General features: G+C 36.4%; 3 protein-coding genes and 1 pseudogene across 5 annotated transcripts in view; all 4 read right to left on the bottom strand.

Annotated features, from left to right (window-relative positions):
* The window catches only part of LOC135749074 (uncharacterized), a 32802-nt gene extending 21820 nt beyond the window's left edge, over positions 1-10982 (bottom strand). Inside the window, 1 exon segment of the mRNA XM_073812286.1 lies at positions 10703-10982. Coding sequence (XP_073668387.1) covers positions 10703-10873 — 171 coding nt within the window. The 5' untranslated portion in view covers positions 10874-10982.
* LOC135777879 (uncharacterized) lies at positions 74-10307 on the bottom strand. Its single transcript, XM_073812467.1, has 6 exons — positions 10196-10307; positions 8745-9091; positions 8166-8282; positions 7886-8114; positions 7220-7609; positions 74-2933 (listed from the first exon to the last, which is right to left on the bottom strand). The coding sequence occupies exons 1-6, from the start codon at positions 10305-10307 to the stop codon at positions 1609-1611; spliced, it is 2520 nt and encodes an 839-aa protein (XP_073668568.1). The 3' UTR covers positions 74-1608.
* A 795-nt stretch (positions 10983-11777) lies between the features above and the next one.
* Positions 11778-20218, bottom strand: LOC135749043 (uncharacterized). Of its 3 annotated transcripts, none has more exons than XM_065267429.2 (4): positions 16577-16883; positions 16073-16502; positions 13473-14429; positions 11778-13327 (listed from the first exon to the last, which is right to left on the bottom strand). In XM_065267429.2, the coding sequence occupies exons 1-4, from the start codon at positions 16745-16747 to the stop codon at positions 13242-13244; spliced, it is 1644 nt and encodes a 547-aa protein (XP_065123501.1). In that variant the 5' UTR covers positions 16748-16883; the 3' UTR covers positions 11778-13241. The 3 variants fall into 3 exon arrangements, with proteins under 3 accessions (XP_065123501.1, XP_065123500.1, XP_065123499.1); XM_065267428.2 differs by adding an exon at positions 20102-20218 and having other exon boundaries at positions 11780-14429; positions 16577-16754; XM_065267427.2 differs by having other exon boundaries at positions 11781-14429; positions 16577-16882.
* LOC135749042 (uncharacterized) overlaps positions 17870-27998 on the bottom strand; it is a 36499-nt pseudogene continuing 26370 nt past the window's right edge.

Here is a 27998-nt window from a genome sequence, read left to right as displayed (position 1 = left end):
TGATGATAAAACAATTTTATTTGTTAATAGTAAACTTTATTATGAAAGACTGCTTACTTATAAGTGCTATGTTATACTTATTGGGGTGGTTTCCTGGACAGGGATTACCTTAAACCAGGATTAGGCCTTGGTTTAATTATGAAATATAACTAGTTTTAATAAACATGCCTTAATAAACATTTCTGGCGTGCATTTTGAGGAAAAACAAAGGGCACTGATGTATTTTAAGATATGTCAGTGCAAGTTGTTTTCAGTTTGGACAGCTCTTATATTTATTTTAGTCTAGGACTAGTCTAATCCCTGTCTGGGAAACCGCCCCATGAAGTTTTAAGGAGGATGCAACCGGTTCCAGGGCCTCTTACCTGCGTGAGTCATCACTTCCATTCCTTTCAGCGTCCCCCCCCCATTTTTGAGGGCGTACCAAGCAAATCACAGAGGGCTGAATTATGATAATGTTGGTCTTGTCTACGTCACCAATCCCAGGAAGTGAACTGTTGCCTACTATCAGAGTGTTTTTTGTAGTAGAACGTTGGAGACATTTTCTTTGGGGTATCTACTTTTTGAATATTGTTAACATGTACTAATACACACCTACACACAAAAGGATGTTTAAAAACATGAATCTTAAAATAAGTGCTCATTAAGATTAGTTCAGTGGATAATATATTATGTATAATTTTTAAATCTGCAGTCGATTAGTATAGTGTCTATTTGAACATTTGCTTAGAAAGATTCGGACGTGAGGCCCAGACGCACCAGCGGACATCAGTCTTCCCCGCAGACCAATGATCTGGGCTACATCCCTGCTAAGGATTGCCTCTTATGCATCTGTGTTTGATGGTCAAAAATAAGATCAAACCATTGGTCTCATAAAACTTCCTCTTCAAACCCAGCTAGCATAAAATAAGGTTTAGGTGTTCATCTGTAGTTTTTTTTACAGTTAGGGTTTTTAGTGTTGTCTTTTTAATCTTACTCTTTGGAGAAAGCAAAACTGTTATCCTGTGTTATCCCAAAAAGGTGGCGTTTTAAATAAATACTGGATCAACAACAACAACTTTGACCTGCCTTAAAATGTTTAACACATGTAGTCATGCATAATTTCTAATCAAATTTTTACATACATGTGTTAACTTGATAAAACAGAAAAGTAATGGGGAAAACATGTTTAATCACTGTAGTGCTTAAATGATTTCTTACAGGGTACAAAAACACTTCTCAGATTATTCTGAAAATTAGAGGGGTGTGGGGGCCTCCAAATATATAGAACCGGACCTAACAACAATACTATAGTGCGAATGAAGCTTACAGCCTCTATCTTTGCGTATACATTAGGGCGGTGTTATGCAAATCTCAGTATGGCATCCAACTGCAGGGGTGTGTTTGAATAAGCCGTTTATAAATGTGTTGGTGAAGCTTCACTTTTAAAAAGATCTTTTTGGGTTTAAAAACTTTAACTTTGCAACTTTATAGATCTTCTTTATGCACAGAAATCTTTTAACATTCTGAAAACAAAGGAAAACCTGAAATCGAGTCATTCGACTCCTTTAAAACTCTTCTCACAAACACTGCACAGGTAAAGTTTCTCTCTCGTGTGAACTCTTTAATAAACTATGAAATGAGATTGAACAGAGAAGCTGAAGAATGAAGTCTCTCATGGCTTTTTAAGGAACTCAACCAAGTAAATGTCTTTTCACACTGAGAGCATTTGTAAGGTTTTTCACCTGTATGAGTTCTCTGGTGTCTCACTAAACTTTGACGCCGATTAAAACTCTTCCCACAAACACTGCAGTGATGAGGTTTCTTCGCTCCAGTGTGAACTCTCTGATGAACTCTGAAATTAGATGGATCAAAGAAGCTTTTTCCACAGTAAGAGCAGACATAAGGTTTAACTCCAGTGTGAAGTCTCTCGTGTACTTTTAAGTAATTCAACGAAGAAAATGTCTTTTCACACTGAGAGCATTTGTAAGGTTTTTCACCTGTATGCGATCTCTGGTGTGTCACTAAATCTTCACGCCGATTAAAACTCTTCCCACAAACACTGCAGTGATGAAGTTTCTTCTTTCCAGTGTGAAGTCTCTGATGAACTCTCAAATTACATAGTTCAGAGAACCTATAACCACAGTAAGAGCAGACGTAAGGTTTCTCTCCTGTGTGAACTCTCTGATGAACTCTAAAACGAGATGGATCAGAGAAGCTTTTTCCACATTGAGAGCAGACGTAAGGTTTCTCTCCAGAATGAAGTCTCTCATGGATTTTTAAGTAGTTTGATTGAGTAAACGTCTTGTCACACTGAGAGCATTTGTAAGGTTTTTCACCTGTATGAGTTCTCTGGTGTCTCACTAAACTTTGACGCTGATTGAAACCCTTCTTACAAACACTGCAGACGTAAGGTTTCTCTCCCGTGTGAACTCTCTCATGGGTTATCAGATTAGATTTATCACTGAAACGTTTATCACAGTATGAACATGGATAGAGTTTCTCTTGAGAGTGTGTTTTTTCATGTGACTTTAAAGAGCAAGACTGTGTGAAGGTTTTTCCACATTGACTGCACTGATACGGTCTCTCATTGGTGTGTGAACACACATGTCTCTTCAGATTGGATTGGTAGTTGAATCTCTTCTCACAGTGAGGACACTCGTACAGTTTCTCTTCTTTGTGAAGTCTCTGATGAACATCAAGAGTTTTTTTGCTGCTGTAGTATTTGCCACATTCATTGCAGTAGAAAGGTTTTTCACCACTGTGTCCCTTCATGTGGCTTTTCAGCTGAAATAAGAAATCAAAATCCTTCCCACATTGCTCACAGTTAAATGGCTTCTTCTTCGTCTCTCTTTGCTCTTCTGAATGAAGTTTCTTCTCTTGAGTTTGTGCTGTCAGTCGCTCTTCTGATGTTGAGGACGTTATTTCTCCATCACAACATGATTCACTCTTCACGTCTAAAAGAAACAGATACAATTAAATTCTCTTTTCACATTTATTTACACAAAGAAAGATGAATTAAGATTCTGTATCATTTCTATATTCACACAAAAGGGTGTAAGGCTAATTTTCTGAATAAAGATAGCTCCTCCCTAAAGAACACAGCACAGGTGCACAGTGAGACATTTTGGTCCAAAAATAACAAAAATTACAACTTTATTCAGCATTGTCTTCTCTTCCATGTCTGTTGTGAAGCGCATGTGCAAGACAAGACTAAAGTCACATGACTGCAGTGTGACGTTTAATCTGGTGCCCCCAGCTGCTTTTTTGGGGGGTTGTTGTGCACCCAGGCTTCGTTTATAGTCTGAGGGAGACGCACACTGTAAGTTTGGAAAAAGAAACTTTGCAAACATGTCTGAGGAAAACACGTCATCCGTGTCACAGCAGTCACGTGACTTTAGTCTCGCGCATGCGCTTCACAACAGACGCGGAAGAAAAGACAATGCTGAATAAAGTTGTAATTTTTGGACCAAAATGTATTTTCAATGCTTCAACCCTGCTATCCCTGAAATTAATTAATATGAATACGTATATAAATGGCCACTCTTACTCTTTGTTTTGAATTCCTTACAGTCCCAAAGGAGTACTTAATCAAATGGTTAAATTGATCTGATTAAGCTATGGTGCTCACCCAAGTGATTGGATGATGTGTGAACAGATGTAACATTAGACCCCCTTTGACCTGTGTTGGTTCTTGAAGTCCCACTTTTGCTCCCGTACTAAGATGATAAACCTTTAGGTTATATATTATCAGTGTATAACTTGGACTGAGATTACCTCTATAATAATCAAGCCTTGGGGGGGGGGTGAGCTTGTTTTATATCTTGTGCGAAGTGAAGTGGCGGGAAGTAAAGATTCTTAGAAGCCCAAGAATCTATTTTCTTTCCATATTTTTTCTGCAAACATTGAACGTAAGATTAACGTTAATCTAATTACGAGTCTTCTCCACCAGATGTCACCCTCTTTTTTTCATTCATTCAGTCTTTATTCTTATATAATACAATATTCTTGTCAGGTGTAAAATACTTATGAACCTTAACAAAAATAAGACACACTCAGACCAGGAATGTGGTGGTATATATTCTGCAGGGAGAACCCAGATTGAGATGTCTCATTAGGATACACTCAGACTGTCTTCTTGATCTGAGCTTTTCTGCAGAATGTATTTATTTAGGTTTCAATCACTGGTTCTCGGTTCATTCCGAAGGTCGAACCTCACAGACCTTCACAATTGTAACAACATCCCACATTCTGCAAAGTCTAGAAAAATAAGCTTGTCTACATTCTACCAAAAACAAGATAATAACTTGATGATGTAGCTTGATGATCCAGTAATCAAAGGTCATATGATAACAAAAGAACATTCTACCCACTATTTCACCTTGGCAGTTTTTTTGAGTAGCTAGTAAATATGATTCTAAGCAAAGGATTATACATTCATAAATGGTAACATAATATATTAAAAAATGTCATAAGAAAAACATTTTCTCCAACAATTCTAATATAATATTCTACATAATCTATATTCATTGAGTTGAATCGAAAATAGAGTATAAAAATCGGCCCGAGAATCAAATCGACTTGATGGCTTGTGAATCGAAATCGAATCGATCTGAACATCTGAATCGACACCCAGACCTAACATTTCTTTTACATTTCTCAATCAATTAGAATAGCGGCACAGTGGTATAATTACACACACATGATGAAACAAAAACTTATATTCTGCAAACAATTAGTCGCAATTACTTGCTTGGTCTTTTGGTTAGCGAGTTTGTGTCTTAAAACCCCCTTTTTTTAAATTAGGTTCTCCAATGACAGTTAAAAAAATACAACAATAAGACACATACCGCGCAGTTAAATATAAACCTTTAACGGTCTAACCTTTTGGTGTTGGATGTTAGACCCACAATTAACTCTATTGAGTCCCGACCTGCATCTACAACGCAAATGACACGTTAATATTATTACACTCGTTACCTCAAATATTATGCGTTTTACCCGCGGGTACCCCGACCCTCCTATCTAAAACAGATAAAACAGGCTCACCTTCTGCCTCAAGTTTTTATTACCGACGTACTTCTCTTCCCACAGGATTAATGTAAGTTTCCTTCCAAACAGATTCGACTATTAATGTCTTGCAGTCCCATATAAGTAGTATATTCAGTATTTAGCCTTTTGGTTTTAGACAAATATCTTATCATTTAATGTGAAACTTTGTGAGTGTCGATCTAAAGCACAGAAGATTGACAGCTGAGTGGTCAGCAGTGCGCTGCGTTTATAGCCTTTATTCTGAATAACTAATGGCCTGATAAGTTGATAATATGAGTACAGTGATTACAAATGAATGTCCAAAAAACTCGTAATATGTTAAATCGAAAGTTTAATTATGTCATTTCTCGCAGCCCTGCAGTAGCGCCTCACTGCAGAACACGACATCCAGGGGGCGGGGTTGGATTTAGATCCAGGGGCGGAGCTGAATCCCGATCCAGAGATCCCATTGGTCGCCAGTTTTACCACAAGACACGTCATACACGTGTTGCTGCGTTACCATTTCCGCATTTAGTCGTAACTAAATTAAGTTATTATTTTGACATAATAACTAACTTCACTTATGACTACAATAAAAGTAGTGCCTTTAGGGTGAAATGTAAGTTTTTTGCTATAATGTTTTGGAGTAAAACATTTTGGGTAAGCCTACTACGAGTAATCTTACCACATGCAGTTTAAGACCTATTAATGGATACAGTATTAATATGCATAATTATTAAGATATATAGGCTATGGCATGTTATTTAGAAATTAATAAATTGAATGTTTATCTTGTATGGACTTTGAACTTGTTTTAACGTCTTTGCTTACAGCCATTAGGAAACAGGTTTACTTTTTTCTTAAATTTGCTAATAAAAGATATCAAATAAATAAGTTTATATATTTACTCGTATAGGAATAGCTGTGTAATAAGTGGGATAATGTACAAATAAATCCCTTCAGTGATATCAAACTGTCGGGAACGTGTCCTTACCTCCCCTTACACCTAACTGTGATACTTTCTAAATTATGAATCTTTCTCAACTATATTATTAATCAAACGTACACTTAAATTGATAAGAGCAAACGTTGGTGACCACAGGTTGCAACTAATTGCGGGCTGCAACAACGCAAATATACTGGTTCATTTGGCGGAACAAAGTATATAAAGTGGGAGGAGTTGGATCTAGATCCAACCCCGCCCCCTGGATGTTGTGTTCCGCAGTGAGGACCATCTCCAGCCCTGCGCTGGTCGGTGTATATGCGCCGGTGAACATCATACGCGTGATGACCTTGCACCTTAAATTACCCTAAATTTATTGTCATACAGTAAAACAACATTCGAAACTGTAAATGTTTTATTTTTATTTGTGTAAACTCACAATAAGGAGAAAACATTGTGCTTATTTAAAATAATTAAAAACATGACGTGCTTTTTGCTGGTTTGGTTTTAGAGCGCGTCACAAAAAAGAACAGAAACTCAAATACTTTTTTATTCGTTTTGTCAATCTGATAATTATTTAAGTGTAACATATTTCGTGAAGGCTTATTTATTTTATTATTATTTCTCAAAACAGAGACGTAGCCTAATCATCATCTGTTGATTTAAATCTATTTGTGCATTAAACTAAACCCATGAGGGAAATTATGATATTTTAGGCGATTTATTATAAATGAGTTTACAACGATAATCCAGAAAGGAATTTTTTTATTTTTAAAGACAGCCAGTCTGACAGGGCTATTTATTTTGCGAGCTGCCGCGGGTTTTGTCTAGAAGGGATACAGCAAATGCAGAAAAGTTAATGATTAGATTTGGAGGTAGAATTATTAGGATGAAAACAGCGGCTCTGGCTAAATGAGATACAAATACATCCTACAATTGTGTGAAATTTTGTGTTTAGAGTTGGGTTTGGGTGAAGGATTAGGATAAAACAGTGCTCATCCGGCAAGATTTCGTTTGCTGTATCCCTTCTATCCACAACCGAAGGCGCGGCGGGGATGTTTTAGGCGTGGCGGGCCGCCACGGTAGAATGTATTTAGCGGAAACACTGAAGTCTCTGATGAATTTTAAAACATGATGGATTAGAGAAGCTCTTTCCACATTGAGAACAGACGTAAGGTTTTTCTCCAGAATTAATTCTCTCGTGGACTTTTAAGTAATTCAACATGGTAAACGTCTTGTCACACTGAGAGCATTTGTAAGGTTTTTCACCTGTATGGGTTCTCTGGTGTATCACTAAACCTTCACGCCGATTAAAACTCTTCCCACAAACATTACAGTGATGAAATTTCTTCTCTCCAGTGTGAACTCTCTGATGAGCGCTGAAATTAGATGGATCATAGAAGCTTTTTCCACAGTAAGGGGCTGTGTACACCAAAACTTTTAAACGCGGCTGAAAACGCCTTGAGGACGCCGAATGCCAGCTGTTTTTCAGCTGAGTGCCAGCTTTCTTCAGCTGAGCACTTTGGTAGCTGTGATACTTCAGCTGCGAGCCGGTTGGTTGCTGTGGTAATGTCCCGCCCCTGCTCCACTGTGATTGGGCGGCCGTGTGAGAACTGACATTGACGAGCGGAGCTTTTCTCCCAAAGTTGAATCTCTTTCAACTCTAGACTCTCAGCGCCGAGCGCGTGAAAACCGCCGAGCGCCGGTTTTCAGCGCGGAAAAAACCCGCTCGCTGCTGGCTTATTTGAAAAACGCCGAGCTTCCATTGGAAACAATTGAAAACATGCGCCGGCCGCGGGCGTAAAAGTTTTGGTGTACACAACCCCTTAGAGCAGACGTAAGGTTTTTCTCCAGAATGAATTCTCTCGTGGACTTTTAAGGATCTTGATGTAGTAAACGTCTTCTCACACTGAGAGCATTTGTAAGGTTTTTCACCTGTATGAGTTCTCTGGTGTCTCACTAAACCTTCACGCCGATTAAAACTCTTCCCACAAACATTACAGTGATGAAATTTCTTCTCTCCAGTGTGAACTCTCTGATGAGCGCTGAAATTAGATGGATCATAGAAGCTTTTTCCACAGTAAGAGCAGACGTAAGGTTTTTCTCCAGAATGAATTCTCTCGTGGACTTTTAAGGATCTTGATGTAGTAAACGTCTTCTCACACTGAGAGCATTTGTAAGGTTTTTCACCTGTATGAGTTCTCTGGTGTCTCACTAAACCTTCACGCCGATTAAAACTCTTTCCACAAACACTGCAGTGATGAAGTTTCTCTTCAATGTGAAGTCTCTGATGAAAACTCAAAGAACCTGGATTAGAGAAGCTCTTACCACACTGAGAGCATTTGTAAGGTTTTTCACCTGTATGAGTTCTCTGGTGTCTCACTAAATTTTTATGCTGATTAAAACTCTTCCCACAAACACTGCAGTGATAAGGTCTCTCTCCAGTGTGAATTATCTCATGGATTTTTAAGTAACCTGACTGAGTAAACGTCTTGTCACACTGAGAACATTTGTAAGGTTTTTCACCTGTATGAGTTCTCTGGTGTGACACTAAATTTTTATGCTGATTAAAACTCTTCCCACAAACACTGCAGACGTAAGGCTTCTCTCCCGTGTGAACTCTCTGATGAACTATCATATTAGATTTATTAATGAACCGTTTATCACAGTATGAACATGGATAGAGTTTCTCTTGAGAGTGTGTTCTTTTGTGTGACTTTAAAGAGCATGACTGTGTGAAGGTTTTTCCACATTGACTGCACTGATACGGTCTCTCATTGGTGTGTAAACGCACATGTTTCTTCATATTGGATTGGTAGTTGAATGTCTTGTCACAGTGAGGACACTCATACGGTTTCTCTTTGTGAATTCTCTTATGCAAACGAAGACTTTTTTTGCTGCTGTAGTAATTGCCACAATCATTGCAGTAGAAAGGTTTTTCACCACTGTGTCCCTTCATGTGGCTTTTCAGCTGAAATAAGAAATCAAAATCCTTCCCACATTGCTCACAGTTAAACGGCTTCTTCTTTGTCTCTCTTTGCTCTTCTGAATGAAGTTTCTTCTCTTGAGTTTGTGCTGTCAGTCGCTCTTCTGATGTTGAGGACGTTATTTCTCCATCACAACATGATTCACTCTTCACGTCTGAAAGAAACAGAAACAATTTAATTTTCTTTTCACTTTTATTTACACAAAGAAAGATGAATTGAGATTCTGAATCTTTTTCTATATTCACACAAAAGGGTGTAAGGCTAATTTCCTGAATAAAGATAGCTCCTCCCCAAAGAACACAGCACGGGTGCACAGTGAGTGCTCGGGAAAACAACTCTCTATGATTCACAGTGGACTTCCAACAGAGACCACATTTGTTTTTTAAAGATCACACCTCCAGGCAGTCATACATTCGTCTCCTTATTCTCTCAGAGCAAACTGTATATGAAATGCTACATTCTACATACACAAACAACCTGCATTTCATCATGTTTGGTATCAATACCTTAGTGCAAGTGGTACAACAGTCACATTCATATGACAACAAGAATTCAATGTTAAAAGTGTAACAATACATTAAGCAAACTTCACTCAATGGTGATAGACAACTCCCATCTTAAAAATAAACCAATCACCCACTGTATGCAAACTAAGTACAGCCAGTACCAAATTCCTATATGCTTTGTTCTCTCTGGATATTTAAGGAAAGTTTGTAAGTGGTTCAGGTTGGATTTTCTATTTTTAGAAATGCACTCCATGATGCTGTATCTTTGGCACAGCATCATGTATTTCATTTTACTTTGAGGAATCTGCAGCCAGATCTTTATCATTTGACTTTTGAATTATGATTTTCCTACCTGGCTAATAAATTGTGTTTTTTTGTGTTGTAATATAGCTTTAGGTTATATTATCAGTGTATAGCTTGGACTTAGATTACCCCTATAATAATCAAGCCATTAGGGGGATGAGCTTGCTTTATATCTTGCGGGAAGTGAAGTTGGCTTTGAGGCAGACTGCAATTTCTTGACATCATATATATTTGTGTGTGTGTGTGTGTGTGTGTGTGTGTGTGTGTGTGTGTGTGTGTGTGTGTGTGTGTGTGTGTGTGTGTGAAACAAAAACTTAAATTCTGCAAACAATTAGTGAGTGATAAACTGTTTGGTCTTTTGGTAGCGAGTTTGTGACTTAAACCCCCTTTCATAAATCAGGTACTCCAATGACAGTTAAAAATACAACAATAATACAGAGGACACATACCTGAGATAATAAACTCCTGACCATTATGTTTGTCTTCATATTCATCTGCTGTGGGTTCTGTTTTTATCTCCATCATCAGGTTCCCACAGTCCTCCAGTTTAACTGAACACATCTTCAGTTTGGTCTGCAGGATCTGTTGATGTTCTCCAGCGTTACAGACAAAATCCAGAGACTCTGTGGAGGTTTGATCCTCCTGTAAGCTCTGTTTACTGTCACACACTGTAGTGTCCTGAGTGTCTGTGGGCTTTGACTCAGTATAATCGAGTAAAGTGAGACTGAGCTCTGAGTTCTGTGTGTGTCTGGATTTCTCTTCAGAGAGTTTAGAGTCCAGCAGTGGCTGTGGTGTGCGGCTCTGATCTCTGCTCATCCACACTGAATCCAGACGTCCATCAGTCAAATACACTGAAGATTCACAACAATCCACATCCACATCCTAACAACACACAGAGTAAGATTATAATGATTTGATGTTGTCAAACAGGTAAATGATGTTTAAGCTGTACAAACCTCTCTCTTCAGTCCTTCGTCTCCTCTTAACCTCAGCTTTGTCTCCAGTAACGCCACCTCTTTCTTCAGCTGAGAGATTTCTGTAATGAAATCCTCAATATCCAGCATAGACAGATCAGTTCCTACTGATTTACAGCACATCACATCCATCTCATCTCTTATCATCAACATCTCAACACAAGACGGTGTTTACATTCAATAAAACACTGAACATAGAAAAACCCTGAGGACAAACAAACACATCACACGCGCGCTCTTTCTTTGTTTCGTTAGTGGGTTTATCGCCGGACTAAAGAGCTGCAGCGCCTCCTAATGTACTGGAGAGAGAAGACGCTCAACACTTCTTCTTCTTTTAGGATTTAATGGCGGTTGGTAAACAAACTTAAAGGTGCTTCCCGCCAATTACTGACAATGAGTGTGAGGTACAAATAGGACCCTCTCCTAAGACAGTTTGATAGATCATTTATTTACAAATTTCTTGTCTTAGTGTTTATATATGTTGTGTGTGTTTATAAAATGTATTTATTTATATACATATATACTTTAAATACTTATTATACTAATAAATACGTGCTTAAATAAACGCTTGTTCGACAGTACATGTTTAATAAAAGAAAAATAGAAAACAACAAAGGAGTTATTTTAAAAGCCTCTTTGTTGGGGAACTACTTTCTTCCACCACGGATTTCAAGGCCGAATGACAGGTAACTCTTTCGGCTGTTTTGAATCTCATAACAACTCAATAGACGGAATAGCCGTTTCTTAATATTACCGTTTCCTGATCACAAAGTGTATTTTTAAAGAGCACCTATTTTGTTAAAAAATTTGTACCTTGATGTAATATATTGGTCTACCATAGTACATATATGAGATTAAAACATCAACTAATGCATTATTATTGTTTTAAATAGCCTACATACCTCAAAGATTTTGCAAAGAAATTCAAAAGGTAATTATTATAACGTACAACATTACTCTGCAAACTATATGGAAACACCAAATGTAGCACATAGAAAATATTTATTTAAATGATGATAAAAACAATTTCATTTGTTAGTTCTACATTATTTTACTATAGTAAACTTTTTTATTAAAGACTGCTTACTTATAAACTGGTTCCAAGGCCTCTTACCGGCGTGATTCATCACTTCCGTTCCCTTCAGCGCTCTCCACCACCCATTTTTGAGGGCGTACCAAGCAAAGCAGAGAGGGCTGAACTATGATAATGTTAGTCTTGTCTACATCACCAATCCCAGGAAGTAAACTTTTGCCTACAATCCGAGTGTTTTTTGTAGTCCTAGAACGTTGGAGACATTTTCTTTGGGGTATGTACTTTTTAAATATTGTTAACATGTACTAATACACACACCTACACACAAAAGGATGTTTTAAAAAGATGAATCTTAAAATAGGTGCTCATTAAGATTAGTTCAGTCGAGAATATATATGTATAATTTTCAAATCTGCAGTCGACTAGTATAGTGTCTATTTGAACATTTGCTTAGAAAGATTTGGACGTTAGGCCCAGACGCACCAGCGGACATCAGTCTTCGCCTTCCTCGCAGACCACTGATCTGGGCTACATCCCTGCCAAGGATTCCCTCTTATGCATCTGTGTTTGATGGGCAAAAATAAGATCAAACCAGCAGTATTTGGTCTCAAAAAAAAGTGCTCTTCATACTCAGCTAAAATAAAAAAAGGTGTACATCTGCAGTTTTTTTTACAGTTAGGGTTTTTAGTGTTGTCTTTTTAATCTTACTCTTTGGAGAAAGCAAAACTGTTTTCCTGTGTTATCCCAAAAAGGTGGTGTTTTAAATAAATTACTGGATCCACAACAACAACTTTGACCTGCCTTAAAATGTTTAACACATGTAGTCATGCATAATTTCTAATCAAATTTTTACATACATTTAATTTGTTGACTTGATAAAACAGAAAAGTAATGGGGAAAACATGTTTAATCACTGTAGTGCTTAAATGATTTCTTACAGGGTACAAAAACACTTCTCGGATTATTCTGAAAATTAGAGGGGTGTGGGGGGGCTCCAAATATCTAGAACCGGACCTAACAACAATACTACAGTGTGAATGAAGGTTACAGCCTCTATCTTTGCGTATACATTAGGGCGGTGTTATGCAAACTTTAGTATGACGTCCAACTGCAGGGGTGTGTTTGAATGAGCCGCTTATAAAGGTGTTGGTGAGGCTTCACTTTTAAAAAGATCTTTTTGGGTTTAAAAACTTTAACTTGTGCAACTTTATAGATCTTCTTTATATGCACAGAAATCTTAACATTCTGAAAACAAAGGAAAACCTGAAATCGAGTCATTCGACTCCTTTAAAACTCTTCTCACAAACACTGCACAGGTAAAGTTTCTCTCCCGTGTGAACTCTTTAATAAACTATAAAATGAGATTGATCAGAGAAGATGAAGAATGAAGTCTCTCATGGCTTTTTAAGGAACTCAACCAAGTAAATGTCTTTTCACACTGAGAGCATTTGTAAGGTTTTTCACCTGTATGAGTTCTCTGGTGTCTCACTAAACTTTGACGCCGATTAAAACTCTTCCCACAAACACTGCAGTGATGAAGTTTCTTCGCTCCAGTGTGAATTCTCTGATGAACTCTGAAATTAGATGGATCAAAGAAGCTTTTTCCACAGTAAGAGCAGACGTAAGGTTTAACTCCAGTGTGAAGTCTATCGTGTACTTTTAAGTAATTCAACGAAGAAAATGTCTTTTCACACTGAGAGCATTTGAAAGGTTTTTCACCTGTATGAGATCTCTGGTGTGTCACTAAATCTTCACGCCGATTAAAACTCTTCCCACAAACACTGCAGTGATGAAGTTTCTTCTTTCCAGTGTGAAGTCTCTGATGAACTCTCAAATTACATAGTTCAGAGAACCTATAACCACAGTAAGAGCAGACGTAAGGTTTTTCTCCTGTGTGAAGTCTCTGATGAACTCTAAAACGAGATGGATCAGAGAAGCTTTTTCCACATTGAGAGCAGACGTAAGGTTTCTCTCCAGAATGAAGTCTCTCATGGATTTTTAAGTAGTTTGATTGAGTAAACGTCTTGTCACACTGAGAGCATTTGTAAGGTTTTTCACCTGTATGAGATTTCTGGTGTCTCACTAAACTTTGACGCTGATTGAAACCCTTCTTACAAACACTGCAGATGTAAGGTTTCTCTCCAGTGTGAACTCTCTCATGAACTATCATATTAGATTTAAACCTAAAACATTTATCACAGTATGAACATGGATAGAGTCTCTCTTGAGAGTGTGTTTTTTCGTGTGACTTTAAAGAGCATGACTGCGTGAAGGTTTTTCCACATTGACTGCACTGATACGGTCTCTCATTGGTGTGTAAACACACATGTTTATTCAGATTGGATTGGTAGTTGAATCTCTTCTCACAGTGAGGACACTCATACAGTTTCTCTTCTTTGTGAAGTCTCTGATGAACATCAAGACTTTTTTTGCTGCTGTAGTAATTGCCACATTCATTGCAGTGGAAAGGTTTTTCACCACTGTGTCCCTTCATGTGGCCTTTCAGCTGAAATAAGAAATCAAAATCCTTCCCACATTGCTCACAGTTAAATGGCTTCTTCTTCGTCTCTCTTTGCTCTTCTGAATGAAGTTTCTTCTCTTGAGTTTGTGCTGTCAGTCGCTCTTCTGATGTTGAGGACGTTATTTCTCCATCACAACATGATTCACTCTTCACGTCTGAAAGAAACACGATACAATTAAATTATCTTTTCACTTTTATTTACACAAAAAAGGATAAATTGAGATTCTGAATCTTTTTCTATATTCACACAAAAGGGTGTAAGGCTAATTTCCTGAATAAAGATAGCTCCTCCCCAAAGAACACAGCACGGGTGCACATTGAATGCTCTTGAAAACAACTCTGCCATTGGGTGAATGGATGATTATATTTTTCCCTAACAAGGACTTCTCACACTGTGCTTAAAGGGATAGTTCACTCAAAAATTAAAATCATGTCATTAATGACTCACCCTCATGTCGTTCCACACTTGTAAGACCTCCGTTCATCTTCAGAACACAGTTTAAGATGTTTTGTATAGTCTGAGAGCTTTCTTACCCTCCATTGAAAATCTATGTACGGTTTACTGCAGAAAGGTAATAAAAACATCATCAAAGTAGTCCATGTGACATCAGTGGGTCAGTTAGAATGTGTTGAAGCATCAAAAATACATTTTGGTCGAAAAATAACTAAAATTACGACTTTATATAGCATTGTCTTCTCTTCCACGTCTATTGTGAAGCGCATGCGCGAGACTTAAAGCCCGGAATACACTGCACGATTTTTGTCCTCTTATAAGATCATTACCTTATCACACTGTGCGACATGTATCGTTTAAACTCGGGTACGAGAGGCGTGAAGACTGTACGATGAGGACACGGAAGCTTCGGCGGCTGCGTCACACGTTGCGCAACGTCACCAGCATGCGCTCGTGGTAAACAAATACCGGCGAGCAGGTCGTAGCAGCAAACACACTGTGCGGTGATCATGCCGAATTTCTGACACTGCCAGAAAACTATCGTAGGCTATCTTTGGACGCAAGACCGGGAAAACGGCCATCTTTGCTGAATAAAGTCGTAATTTTTGTTATTTTTTGACCAAAATGTATTTTCGATGCTTCAACAATAATAATAATAATAATTAATAATTTATAGATTTTTAATAAATGGTCAACAAGCTCTCTGACTAAAAATTAATCATCTTAAACTGAATGACATGAGGGTGACTCATTAATGACATTATTTTCATTTTTGGGTGAACTATCCCTTTAACCCTGGGTCATCTTCATTCAAAACCCCGCTTTTAACCCCGTTATCCCTGGAATTAATTAATATGAATTGGATGATGTGTGAGATGTCTTTTTAATATTAGACCCCTTTTGACCTGTGTTGATTCTTGAAGTCCCACTTTTGCTCCCGTACTATAATTAAGATAATATACCTTATACATACATACATACATACATACATACATGTATGTATGCATGTATATATGTGTGTGCGCGCGCTGTTATATTTATATATAATGTTTAACATTTTGACAGGTACGGTGTGCGTTTTACAAAAAATTATCAACACCCATGGAACATTTCTTTGACTTTTCTCAACCAATCAGAATAGCGGCCCAGTGGTATAGACATAATTATTATACACAGTACACACACACATATATATGGTGAAACAAAAACTTAAATTCTGCAAACAATTAGTCGTGATTAATTGTTTGGTCGTGTGGTTAGCGAGTTTGTGACTTAAAACCCCCTTTCATAAATCAGGCACTCCAATGACAGTTAAAAAATACAACAACAAAAGAGGAGACATACCTGAGAGAATAAACTCCTGACCATCATTATGATTGTCTTCATATTCATCTGCTGTGGGTTCTGTTTTTATCTTCATCATCAGGTTCCTGCAGTCGATGAGTTTAACTGAACACATCTTCAGTTTGGTCTGCAGGATCTGTTGATGTTCTCCAGCGTTACAGACAAAATCCAGAGACTCTGTGGAGGTTTGATCCTCCTGTAAGCTCTGTTTACTGTCACACACTGTAGTGTCCTGAGTGTCTGTGGGCTTTGACTCAGTATAACCGAGTAAAGTGAGACTGAGCTCTGAGTTCTGTGTGTGTCTGGATTTCTCTTCAGAGAGTTTAGAGTCCAGCAGTGGCTGTGGTGTGCGGCTCTGATCTCTGCTCATCCACACTGAATCCAGACGTCCATCAGTCAAATACACTGAAGATTCACAACAATCCACATCCTAACAACACACAGAGTAAGATTATAATGATTTGATGTTGTCAAACAGGTAAAGGATGTTTAAGCTGTACAAACCTCTCTCTTCAGTCCTTCATCTCCTCTTAACCTCAACTTTGTCTCCAGTAACGCCACCTCTTTCTTCAGCTGAGAGATTTCTGTGATAAAATCCTCAATATCCAGCATAGACAGATCAGTTCCTACTGATTTACAGCACATCACATCCATCTCATCTCTCATCATCAACATCTTAACACTATAATACACAGAGAGAGAGAGAGAGAGAGAGATAAGACTCTGTTTACATTCAATACAACACTTAAGAGAGGAAAAACACTGAAGATACACAAACACATCACACGTGGCTCTTTCTTCTTCAGTTTTATTGGTGGTTGGCAAACCTACTTAAAGGTGCATTACCGCCACCTACTGGACTGGAGTGTGAGCAGCAGATTACATAAAAAAATGAATCTAGCCCATTATAATTTGTCAATTAATTTAGACAGTGGTACTTGTACATCAACTCTTTCATGCTTTATTGAGCTTTTTGCCAATCATCCACAATTTCATATCCTTCCACTCCTACATAGGCGAGAACATAAAGAAATGAGACCTCGCCCCCTGTCATGGAGTGTAAACAACTCGAGTTACTTTTTGGTTATTTTTAACCATAAAATGATGTACCCATAACGTAACAAGGTGATTATTTGTTTAAATAACCTAAATAAATAAAACTATTTTTTACTGAATGTTGTTTATCAGATTTTTTGAGAAAATTAAGTGAAAACATAATTAAACGCATAATTCCTGTAGTGAGCTATTGTTTTGCAACAATCAAGATATAACAAATAAAACTCACAATGTCACTGAATAAAACCCAAATGATTTTGTGAGGAAATGAAGTGAAAACATAATTAAACCCATTCTTGAACCTGTGTGAACTCGCATCATTTAAAAACTGACAGTGATTTAACAGTATAATAAAAAAATAGCGGTAAATATCTGAGAACGAATATATATTTCTGTGATTTACGATCAATTTGACACGTCTATATGAAAAGAATATGATGCTTGATTTAGGTTTACTTCAAATTTCTACTGAGTGGAGTTATTTATTCTATTTCAATTCCAAACGCGACAATAAACATGATCGAGATTATATGTTGACAGCTTACAGATATATGGTTGATATTTTCCTAACAATAAAGCAATGCTACAAGGTGCCCACATTTTTTAATGAAAACCGTGGACGTTTTATTGCTCAATTGTCAAAATATTGAAATCACGTTTATATTAATTAAAACGGGGAACAAAACATTTTATGTTTTTATTGTTGTGGGTTTCTAACTCAATTAATTTTTGTAGCCTAGATCAAATTTTATTAAATTCTAACTTTTATTTTTTTTACAATGCACAAATATGACACACAAACGAAAGTTTCATCAAAGTTACTACTTCAGCTGATTTCATAAATGTGGAACAGAAAAAAATAATGCAAAAGGTAAACATAAGATTTAAACAAGAAAGTATTGTAGAATAGAATAACTAGAGTAAAATGAATCATATAAAAGAACAGCAAGAAGTGAACGATAAAAAGATCAAATCAATTGAAATACTGTAATAAATTTAAGACACAAATGTTTGTTTCTGTTCAGTTCTATCAATTGAAACATTTAGTCTTTTTATTAAATTGACGTATTGGGTATATGCTTTTATCCATAGTGACAACATAGCGAGGATAAACTGATATCTGTATTTCAGGACTTCTGTCATTCTGCTTGAACTTAAACTCTCTTTAAGTAGTGATTGTCTTATTTTCACCAAGGTGACGTAAATCCGAGTGAAACGCCTTCTGAAATGAAGAAATGTGGGGCTGGACTTGAATTCATCCATCGAGAACTGATTGGATCCTTGAAGTTAGGTCATGTTGCTAACTGCTAATCACAGCGATCTTTTCCCGGACCCGCCCACTTGCCATACCATATGACCAGAAGTAAAGAGAGATCGTTTTTAGGAGGGCAGGAGATTTGTGATTTTGGTTAAAGATTATGAGGGCACAAGAATTTTTTAAATATAATGAAGCTCACAGATGAGTCATTTGTAAAAAAAAATACAATATTCCAAAACAAATGACAGTTTTTAATTTTAATTTCATTGCTACTTTAACCAAGCATTCACCTAATTCAGCTCCTGAACATGTTAAACGTAATGCTAAGAGTTCATTGGTCGAACTGTTTATTCATCGGATGGAAGAGGGAAAATTCAACACAGTGGTAAAAAAACTTTTAATCAATTAATTTTGTTCTTGCATGTTATTGCTTCGAATACTCGTGCTGAATATATGCAGTTCAGTGTGTAAAGATTTTAAGGCGCTATGATTTAAGTGTAGCTTTCCACAAACCCTACAGTGATGAGGTTTCTCTCAGGTGTGAACTCTCTGATGAACTCTGAATTGAGATGGATCAGAGAAGCTTTTTCCACATTGAGAGCAGACGTAAGGTTTCTCTCCAGTGTGAATTCTCTCATGGACTTTTAAGGAACCTGACTGAGTAAACGTCTTGTCACAATGAGAGCATTTGTAAGGTTTTTCACCTGTATGAGTTCTCTGGTGTTTCACTAAACTTTCACGCCGATTAAAACTCTTCCCACAAACACTGCAGTGATGAAGTTTCTTCTCTCCAGTGTGAACTCTCTGATGAACTCTGAATTTTGATGGATCAAAGAAGCTTTTTTCACAGTAAGAACAGATGTAAGGTTTCTCCCCCGTGTGAATTGTCTCGTGGACTTTTAAGTAACTCAACCTAGTAAACGTCTTGTCACACTGAGAACATTTATAAGGTTTTTCACCTGTATGAGTTCTCTGGTGTGTCACTAAATGTTCACGCTGTTTAAAACTCTTCCCACAAACACTGCAGACATAAGGTTTCTCTCCAGAATGAATTCTCTCGTGGACTTTTAAGTAATCTGACTGAGTAAACGTCTTGTCACACTGAGAGCATTTGAAAGGTTTTTCACCTGTATGAGTTCTCTGGTGTCTAATTAAATTTGTTGGCTGATTAAAACTCTTCCCACAAACACTGCAGACATAAGGTTTCTCTCCAGTGTGAATTCTCTCGTGGACTTTTAAGTAATCTGACTGAGTAAATGTCTTGTCACACTGAGAACATTTGTAAGGTTTTTCACCTGTATGAGTTCTCTGGTGTCTCATTAAATTTTTTGGCTGATTAAAACTCTTCCCACAAACACTGCAGACGTAAGGCTTCTCTCCTGTGTGGACTCTCTCATGGTTTATCAGTTTAAATTTAAACTTAAAACATTTATCACAGTATGAACATGGATAGAGTTTCTCTTGAGAGTGTGTTTTTTCGTGTGACTTTAAAGAGCATGACTGCGTGAAGGTTTTTCCACATTGACTACACTCATACGGTCTCTCATTGGTGTGTAAACGCACATGATTCTTTAAAATGTGTTGGTGGTTGAATCTCTTCTCACAGTGAGGACACTCATACAGTTTCTCTTCTTTGTGAATTCTCTTATGAATATCAAGAGTTTGTTTGCTGCTGTAGTATTTGCCACATTCATTGCAGTGGAAAGGTTTTTCACCACTGTGTGTCTTCATGTGGCCTTTCAGCTGAAATAAGAAATCAAAATCCTTCCCACATTGTTCACAGTTAAACGGCTTCTTCTTCGTCTCTCTTTGCTCTTCTGAATGAAGTTTCTTCTCTTGAGTTTGTGCTGTCAGTCGCTCTTCTGATGTTGAGGACGTTATTTCGCCATCACAACATGATTCACTCTTCACGTCTGGAAGAAACACACAATACAATTAAATTCTCTTTTCACTTTTATTTACACAAAGAAAGATGAATTGAGATTCTGAATCTTTTTCTATATTCACACAGGGACAGAAGACAACTGTCAGTCCTGTTATTACAGCTGAAAAAATATTAATCGTTAATTGTTCGCAGAATTAAAGTTTTGTTAACATTACATCTATCTATCTATCTATCTATCTATCTATCTATCTATCTATTATTACAGACACATTCAGGTATATATTTAAGAAAAAAAAAAAAAAAAAATATATATATATATATATATATATATATATATATATATATGTATGTGTGTGTGTGTGTGTGTGTGTGTGTGTGTGTGTGTGTGTGTGTAAATATAAACTAGAGATCAAAGAAAAAACGTCAAATGCAATGACCCTGAAAAAAAAAATTAAAGCACAAACAAACTACTTAAGCAGGGTTATGGGTTGCAATGGGGTGAAAGTGTCTGCTAAATTTCCAGAAACTTTCAAAGGAAACTTCATCTGGGAAATTTTGAAAATATTCCAAATTTGAAACTTGAAAATTTACAGAAATTATTTGCAAATTTAAGAACGTTTATATAAACTATATCATACAATCATAAATAAACATTTTGTTTGGTCATAAGCAGACATGCATCCAAGGTAATACGTTTTTGAAGAATCATGATACTTAGCTGTGGATATATTTGATAAAAAATCCTTCAGAAATCGTTGTAATATTAACCTTCTGAAACCTGGTGTGTCCACATATGTGACATCACATTTTTGTTGTTCGCACCATAATTCCTAATTCTGTGTAACTGGAACCTGTTGTACACAAACGTGGACAATTACACTGCTTCATGTTCAAAGAAAAATATTTGGTTAATATATATATTGCTTCTTCATAACCCCTAATAGTTGGAAGAAATCTAAAATGCAAGACAAATCAAAGCTCGGGTCTTAAGAGGTTAAACATTTCTGAAGGATGTTTGCTCAAATAAATGCAGGCTTGATGAGCATAAGAGACTTATTTAAAAACATTAAAAATAGAAAAGTGTCCAAACTTTTGGGTGGTACAGTAAATCTGTATAATTCTGATAAATCTTGTTGTTTTAAACAAAATAATGCTGCAAGATTTTTTTAACTAAATTTACGTTCCCTGTTATAGCAATTTTTTAAAAATTTATTCTTATTAATTCCTGTTAATTCCCATCGAAAGTTTCCAGCCAGTATAGGGTCACGTTTTGTAGAGGGTAGTCACATTTTTTATTTGTGCAATGACTTTCACAATCTTTGTTGCATTATATGGTGACACGTCTGGAATGAGATAAAGCACTTTTTGTCTTTTTAAAGCCTATGGCTCAAAATTATATCCTAATCTAATTTTAGATTATAGTCATAAAATTTTTTGGTGTTTTGATTAGCAAATGTTTGACTTAAAACCCCCTTTATAAATCAGGTACTCCAAGGAAAGTTAAAAATTGTAAAAATACAACAATAATTGTGGACACATACCTGAGATAATAAACTCCTGACCATCATTGCGTTTGTCTTCATATTCATCTGCTGTGGGTTCTGTTTTTATCTCCACCATCAGGTTCCCACAGTCCTCCAGTTTAACTGAACACATCTTCAGTGTGGTCTGCAGGATCTGTTGCGGTTCTCCAGCGTTACAGACAAAATCCAGAGACTCTGTGGAGGTTTGATCCTCCTGTAAGCTCTGTTTACTGTCACACACTGTAGTGTCCTGAGTGTCTGTGGGCTTTGACTCAGTATAACCGAGTAAAGTGAGACTGAGCTCTGAGTTCTGTGTGTGTCTGGATTTCTCTTCAGAGAGTTTAGAGTCCAGCAGTGGCTGTGGTGTGCGGCTCTGATCTCTGCTCATCCCCACTGAATCCAGACGTCCATCAGTCAAATACACTGAAGATTCACAACAATCCACATCCTAACAACACACAGAGTAAGATTATAATGATTTGATGTTGTCAAACAGGTAAATGATGTTTAAGCTGTACAAACCTCTCTCTTCAGTCCTTCATCTCCTCTTAACCTCAACTTTGTCTCCAGTAACGCCACCTCTTTCTTCAGCTGAGAGATTTCTGTGATGAAATCCTCAATATCCAGCATAGATAGATCAGTTCCTACTGATTTACAGCACATCACATCCATCTCATCTCTTATCATCAACATCTCAACACAAGACGGTGTTTACATTCAATTAAACACTGAACATAGAAAAACCCTGAGGACAAACAAACACATCACACGCGCGCTCTTTCTTTGTTTCGTTATTGGGTTTATCGGCGGACTAAAGAGCTGCAGCGCTTCCTAATGTACTGGAGAGAGAAGACGCTCAACACTTCTTCTTCTTCTTTTAAGATTTAATGGCGGTTGGTAAACAAACTTAAAGGTGCTTCCCGCCAACTACTGACAGGAGTGTGAGGTACAGACAGTTTGATAGATCATTTATTTACACATTTATTTTCTTAGTTTTTATATCTGTTGTGTGTGTGTTTATAAAATGTATTTATTTATATACATATATAATAAATAGTTGCTTAAATAAATGCTTGTTCGACAGTACATGTTTAATGAAAAGAAAAATAGAAAACAAAGGAGTTATTTTAAAAGCCTCTTTTTGGGGAACTACTTTCTTCCGCCACGGATTTGAAAGCTGAATGACAGGTAACCCTTTCAGCTGTATGAATCTCATAACAACTCAATAGACGGAATAGCCATTTCATAATATTACCGTTTTCTGATCACAAAGTGTATTTTTAAAGAGCACCTATTTTGTTAATAAATTAGTATTGTAATATATTGGTCTCCCATAGTACATATACCGTATGTGAATTAAACTTCAACTAATGCATTATTATTGTTATAAATAGCCTACATACCTCAACGACTTTGCAAAGAAATTCAAAAGGTAATTATTATAACATACAAGATTACTGTGCAAACTATGGAAACACCAAATGTAGCACATAGAAAATATTTATTGAAATGATGATAAAACAATTTCATTTGTTAACAGTAAACTTTATTATGAAAGACTGCTTACTTATAAGTGCTATGTTATACTTATTGGGGTGGTTTCCCGGACAGGGATTACCCTAAACCAGGACTAGGCCTTAGTTTAATTATGAAATATAACTAGTTTTAATAAACAAGCCTTAATAATAACATTACTGGCATGCATTTGAAGAAAAACAAAGGGCACTGATGTATTTTAAGATATGTCAGTGCAAGTTGTTTTCAGTTTGGACAGCTCTTATATTTATTTTAGTCTAGGACTAGTCTAATCCCTGTCTGGGAAACATAAGGTTTTAAGAAGAATGCAACCGGTTCCAGGGCCTCTTACCTGCGTGATTCATCACTTCCGTTCCCTTCAGCCTTCTCCACCCCCCATTTTTGAGGGCGTACCCAAGCAAAGCAGAGAGAGCTGAACTATGATAATGTTAGTCTTGTCTACATCACCAATCCCAGGAAGTAAACTTTTGCCTACAATCCGAGTGTTTTGTAGTCCTAGAATGTTGGAGACGTTTTCTTTGGGGTATGTACTTTTTAAATATCGTTAACATGTACTAATACACACCTACACACAAAAGGATGTTTAAAAACATCAATCTTAAAATAGGTGCTCATTAAGATTAGTTCAGTCGAGAATATATATGTATAATTTTCAAATCTGCAGTCGATTAGTATAGTGTCTATTCGAACATTTGCTTAGAAAGATTTGGACGTGAGACCCAGACGCACCAGCGGACATCAGTCTTCCCCGCAAACCACCTGGGCTACATTTCTCCCAAGGATTCCCTCTTATGCATCTGTGTTTGATGGGCAAAAATAAGATCAAACCAGCAGTATTTGGTCTCATAAAACTTGCTCTTCAAACCCAGCTAACATAAAATAAGGTCTTCTAGTAGGTGTTCATCTGTAGTTTTTTTTACAATTAGGGTTTTTAGTGTTGTCTTTTTAATCTTACTCTTTGGAGAAGGCAAAACTGTTTTCTTGTTTTATCCCAAAAAGGTGGTGTTTTAAATAAATACTGGATCCACAAAAACAAATTTGACCTGTCTTAAAATGTTTAACACATGTGGTTGTGCATAATTTCTAATAAAATTTTTACATACATTTGTTAACTTGACTCCTTTAAAACTCTTCCCACAAACACTGCACCAGTGTGTTGGCAGCAAATTCTGATTTAGTCTTAGTCTTTTGAATAACACAGCATTTAGTTTTAGTCTTATTTTAGTCATCTGAAATCTTTTAGTCTTAGTCTAGTTTTAGTCGACTAAATATAATAAGAGTTTTAGTCTTAGTCTAGTCTAAAGTTTTTTAGTTATTGAAAGTATCCTCAGGCTGTCATGGAATGGTAAGGTTTGAATATGCAATACAGACACAGATTTAATGGTTGTTATAGAAAACACGTATTTTATTTTATTCTTAATGTCAAAAACACTGACCTTGGCTTTTTCACAAAAGATAATCTCACATAAAATAAGCATAAGACCCGCTCTACCTAAAAAATATACATGGTTCCAGAAAAATATATGCATTCTCCCTATGACATGCACACACAGACACACGCAGCACGCACGGCAGACACACAGACAGACACGCACGCACTTTGTCCAGTCATGTAACAGCACAACATCTAATAGTAACGTTACACATTTCATTCAATTTGAGGACACTGAATATTTATACTCAGTATTAATTCAGACAATCCAATGCAATCAATACAGTTCAGATGTGTATTCCTTAAGTTTATATGGTCCCGCACACTGCATATTAATTCGGTTGTCACTTCACCTTTTAATGCTTAATCCTGTTCTGTACACACACACAGTTCAGTAATTTACGGGACTGACAACCGAATTCTACAACTGAATTAACTCCAGAAATTCTAAACTTACTTTTGACACCTACATTGCACTCTTTCCCTTTTGAAGTAGTATAATAAAGAAATCTAACAAAATCTGAAGAGGCATGCCTCATATAAGAGTAAAATCAAGTCCGAGAAGTCATGGAAAACAAACTGCCATGGGAAAAGGTGTTTGACATTGTAAAACACCATATTGCAAAATACAGTGGTGACCACCATGACCTGGTGGCCAAAAGCACCAGTCAGCTAATTCCTCATGTTATCGTGGCCTGCATTACAACTGGGTTGACGTCCTTTGATTTGTAAAAGAAATGAAACAACCGAGGCAAATAATTGTACATTTAAAAGTTGTAATATGTTCCTCAGGGCCCAAAACACATTTTTCATCATGTTTTGGAAAAGCATGTTCCTGTTCTTAACAACTATTAAAGAAAATGATGTTGCATAGAGAATTCCTATAGAGACATGTGCTGTAATAAATTATATATTCTAAGCAAATAATTGTACATTTTAGAGTTGTAATATGTTCTTTGGAGTACAATGATGATTTTCCATCCTGTTTTGTAGCAGTATTTCAATCGTTCCCAAAACTTGAAGATAATCAAGTTGCATAGAGAACATCCCATAGAGAAATGTGCTGTCATATATAAAACATTTTAAGCAAAATAATTGTACATTTTATAGTTGTAATATGCTCTTTGAAGTACAATGATGATTTGAGAACTTGCTTCTGAGCAGTCTATGAGTCGTTTCCAAAGCTATTGAAGAAAATGGGAGTTGCATAAAGAAATCCCATAGAGGAATGTGCTGTCATGAATAATGAATTCTAAGGAAATTAATGTACATTTTAAACTTGTAATATGTTCTTACGTGTCCAATAAGCATTTTCCATCTTGTTTTAGAGTAGCAGGTTATTGTTCTAAAGAGCTATTGAGCAAAATGATTTTCCATTGAAGAATCCCATAGAGACCTGTGTTATTATAAATTGGACATGTTAAACAAATAATTATACATTTTAAACTTGTAATATGTTATTGATGGTCTAATCAACATTTCCCAACTTGTTTAAGAAAAGCAGATTATTGTTCTTATTGAGCAATTGAGCAAAATGATTTTGCAATGAAGAATCCCATAGAGAACTGTGTTATTAAAAATGTAACATATTAGGCAAATAATTGTGCATTTTAGAGTTGTAATTTTTTTTTTTGGAGTACAATGATAATTTTCCAATCATGCTTCTGAACAGTAAGCCCCTTGTTTCTAAAGCTATTGGAAAGAATAGAGTTCCATAGAGAATTCCCATAGAGGCATGTGCTGTGATAAATAATCGATTTTAAGCAAATAAGTGAACATTTGAAAGTTGTATTATTAATCTTTATTATGGACACAGAATCCTGGTCCATAGTATTAAAAAGAAAAGCTTACAAAACAAGTATAGGAAATTACACAAAAATAGAAAAATACTATACATTATTTATACATATAAAGAGGAGCGCTAGTGCTTCCAAATTCTTGAAGTAAACCTGACCGAACTTTTCTTCGGACATACCAGGGCTTGAACAATACAGTTTGATTGATTCTGAATTCTACACTTAAATGTATAGATACAATGCCTAATGTTAGCTGCACAAGATCTTATTCCACTGTTAGCAAACATCTCACTTGCACTGTTGTTCCGCAGTTCTTTCAATAGCATTCTAAGGGAATCATTGTATACCACCACCAAAGCCTGCATGCTTTGCTTTCTGTAGTTGTGCCATAGGTGCGCAGCATACAAAGGCGAGCAAAAGCTTTTAAATAATACAATTTCGACATTAGTGGAGCACATGTGAAACTTACGTGCCAAGACATTGGCCTGACCATACAGCTTACATCTCTGCCTGAACAAGTCTCTGTCATCCGAAAGATCATTTGCAATATAGTGTCCCAGGTATTTAACCTCATCTGTTTCCTTTAAAATATTTCCACAGATATGTAATATGTTCTTTGGAGTACATTGAAGATTTCCTATGCTGCTTTTGAGCACTGAGCCCATTGTCTACAAAGCTATTGAAGATAATCAAGTTGCATAGGGAATTCCCATAGAGACATGTGCAGTGTAAAATAACAATTTCTGAGCAAATAAGTGAACATTTGAGAGTTGAAATATGTTCTTTGGAGTGCATTGCTGATTTCCTATGTTGCTTAAGAGCAGTGAGTCCCTTGTCTCCAAAGCTATTGAAGATAATCAAGTTGCATAGGGACATGCGTTGTTATAAATTGTACTTTTAATACAAATATTTTTTCATAGAAGAGTTGTAATTATGTTCTTTAGGGTTTAATGTTTTTGGAGCATTGCATACCACGTTTAAGAAGCTATTGAACCATAACATGTGTCATTAAATAAATGCATACAGCATTTGTAGTCAAACTGTCACTACAAATAATTATGATCAAACTTAAACACGTAGAAAACTAAGTGTGGAAATGCTCATTTAAAATAAACATACAATTGTATGTCTAACGTTTTGTTTGTCCACAATTTTAATGGCGTACAACATGATTTATTCGGTACCATGGACAGGGACTGTTTTGAAAAATAGCAAAAATCAATAAATGCACAGAGCTCATGAAACGGATACAATTTCATTTTTTTAAATAATCAAAGTATTAAAAAAACCTAAAAAACATACAATTTTTATGTTCATTTATTAAGAAAAGTGTTAAATGCTTTAATATTATAACTGCCCTTTATCACAATCACAAATTCTGTAGTTCATAAAACATCTAAATGTCAGCCGTAGATTGTTGTCGAGGGTCCAGAGAAAATT

Source organism: Paramisgurnus dabryanus, chromosome 17 (assembly GCF_030506205.2).
Source record: "Paramisgurnus dabryanus chromosome 17, PD_genome_1.1, whole genome shotgun sequence".
Classification (NCBI taxonomy): Eukaryota; Metazoa; Chordata; class Actinopteri; order Cypriniformes; family Cobitidae; genus Paramisgurnus; species Paramisgurnus dabryanus.
Note: the sequence above shows the minus strand (reverse complement) of the source record. Positions and strands in the feature narration are given on the sequence as shown.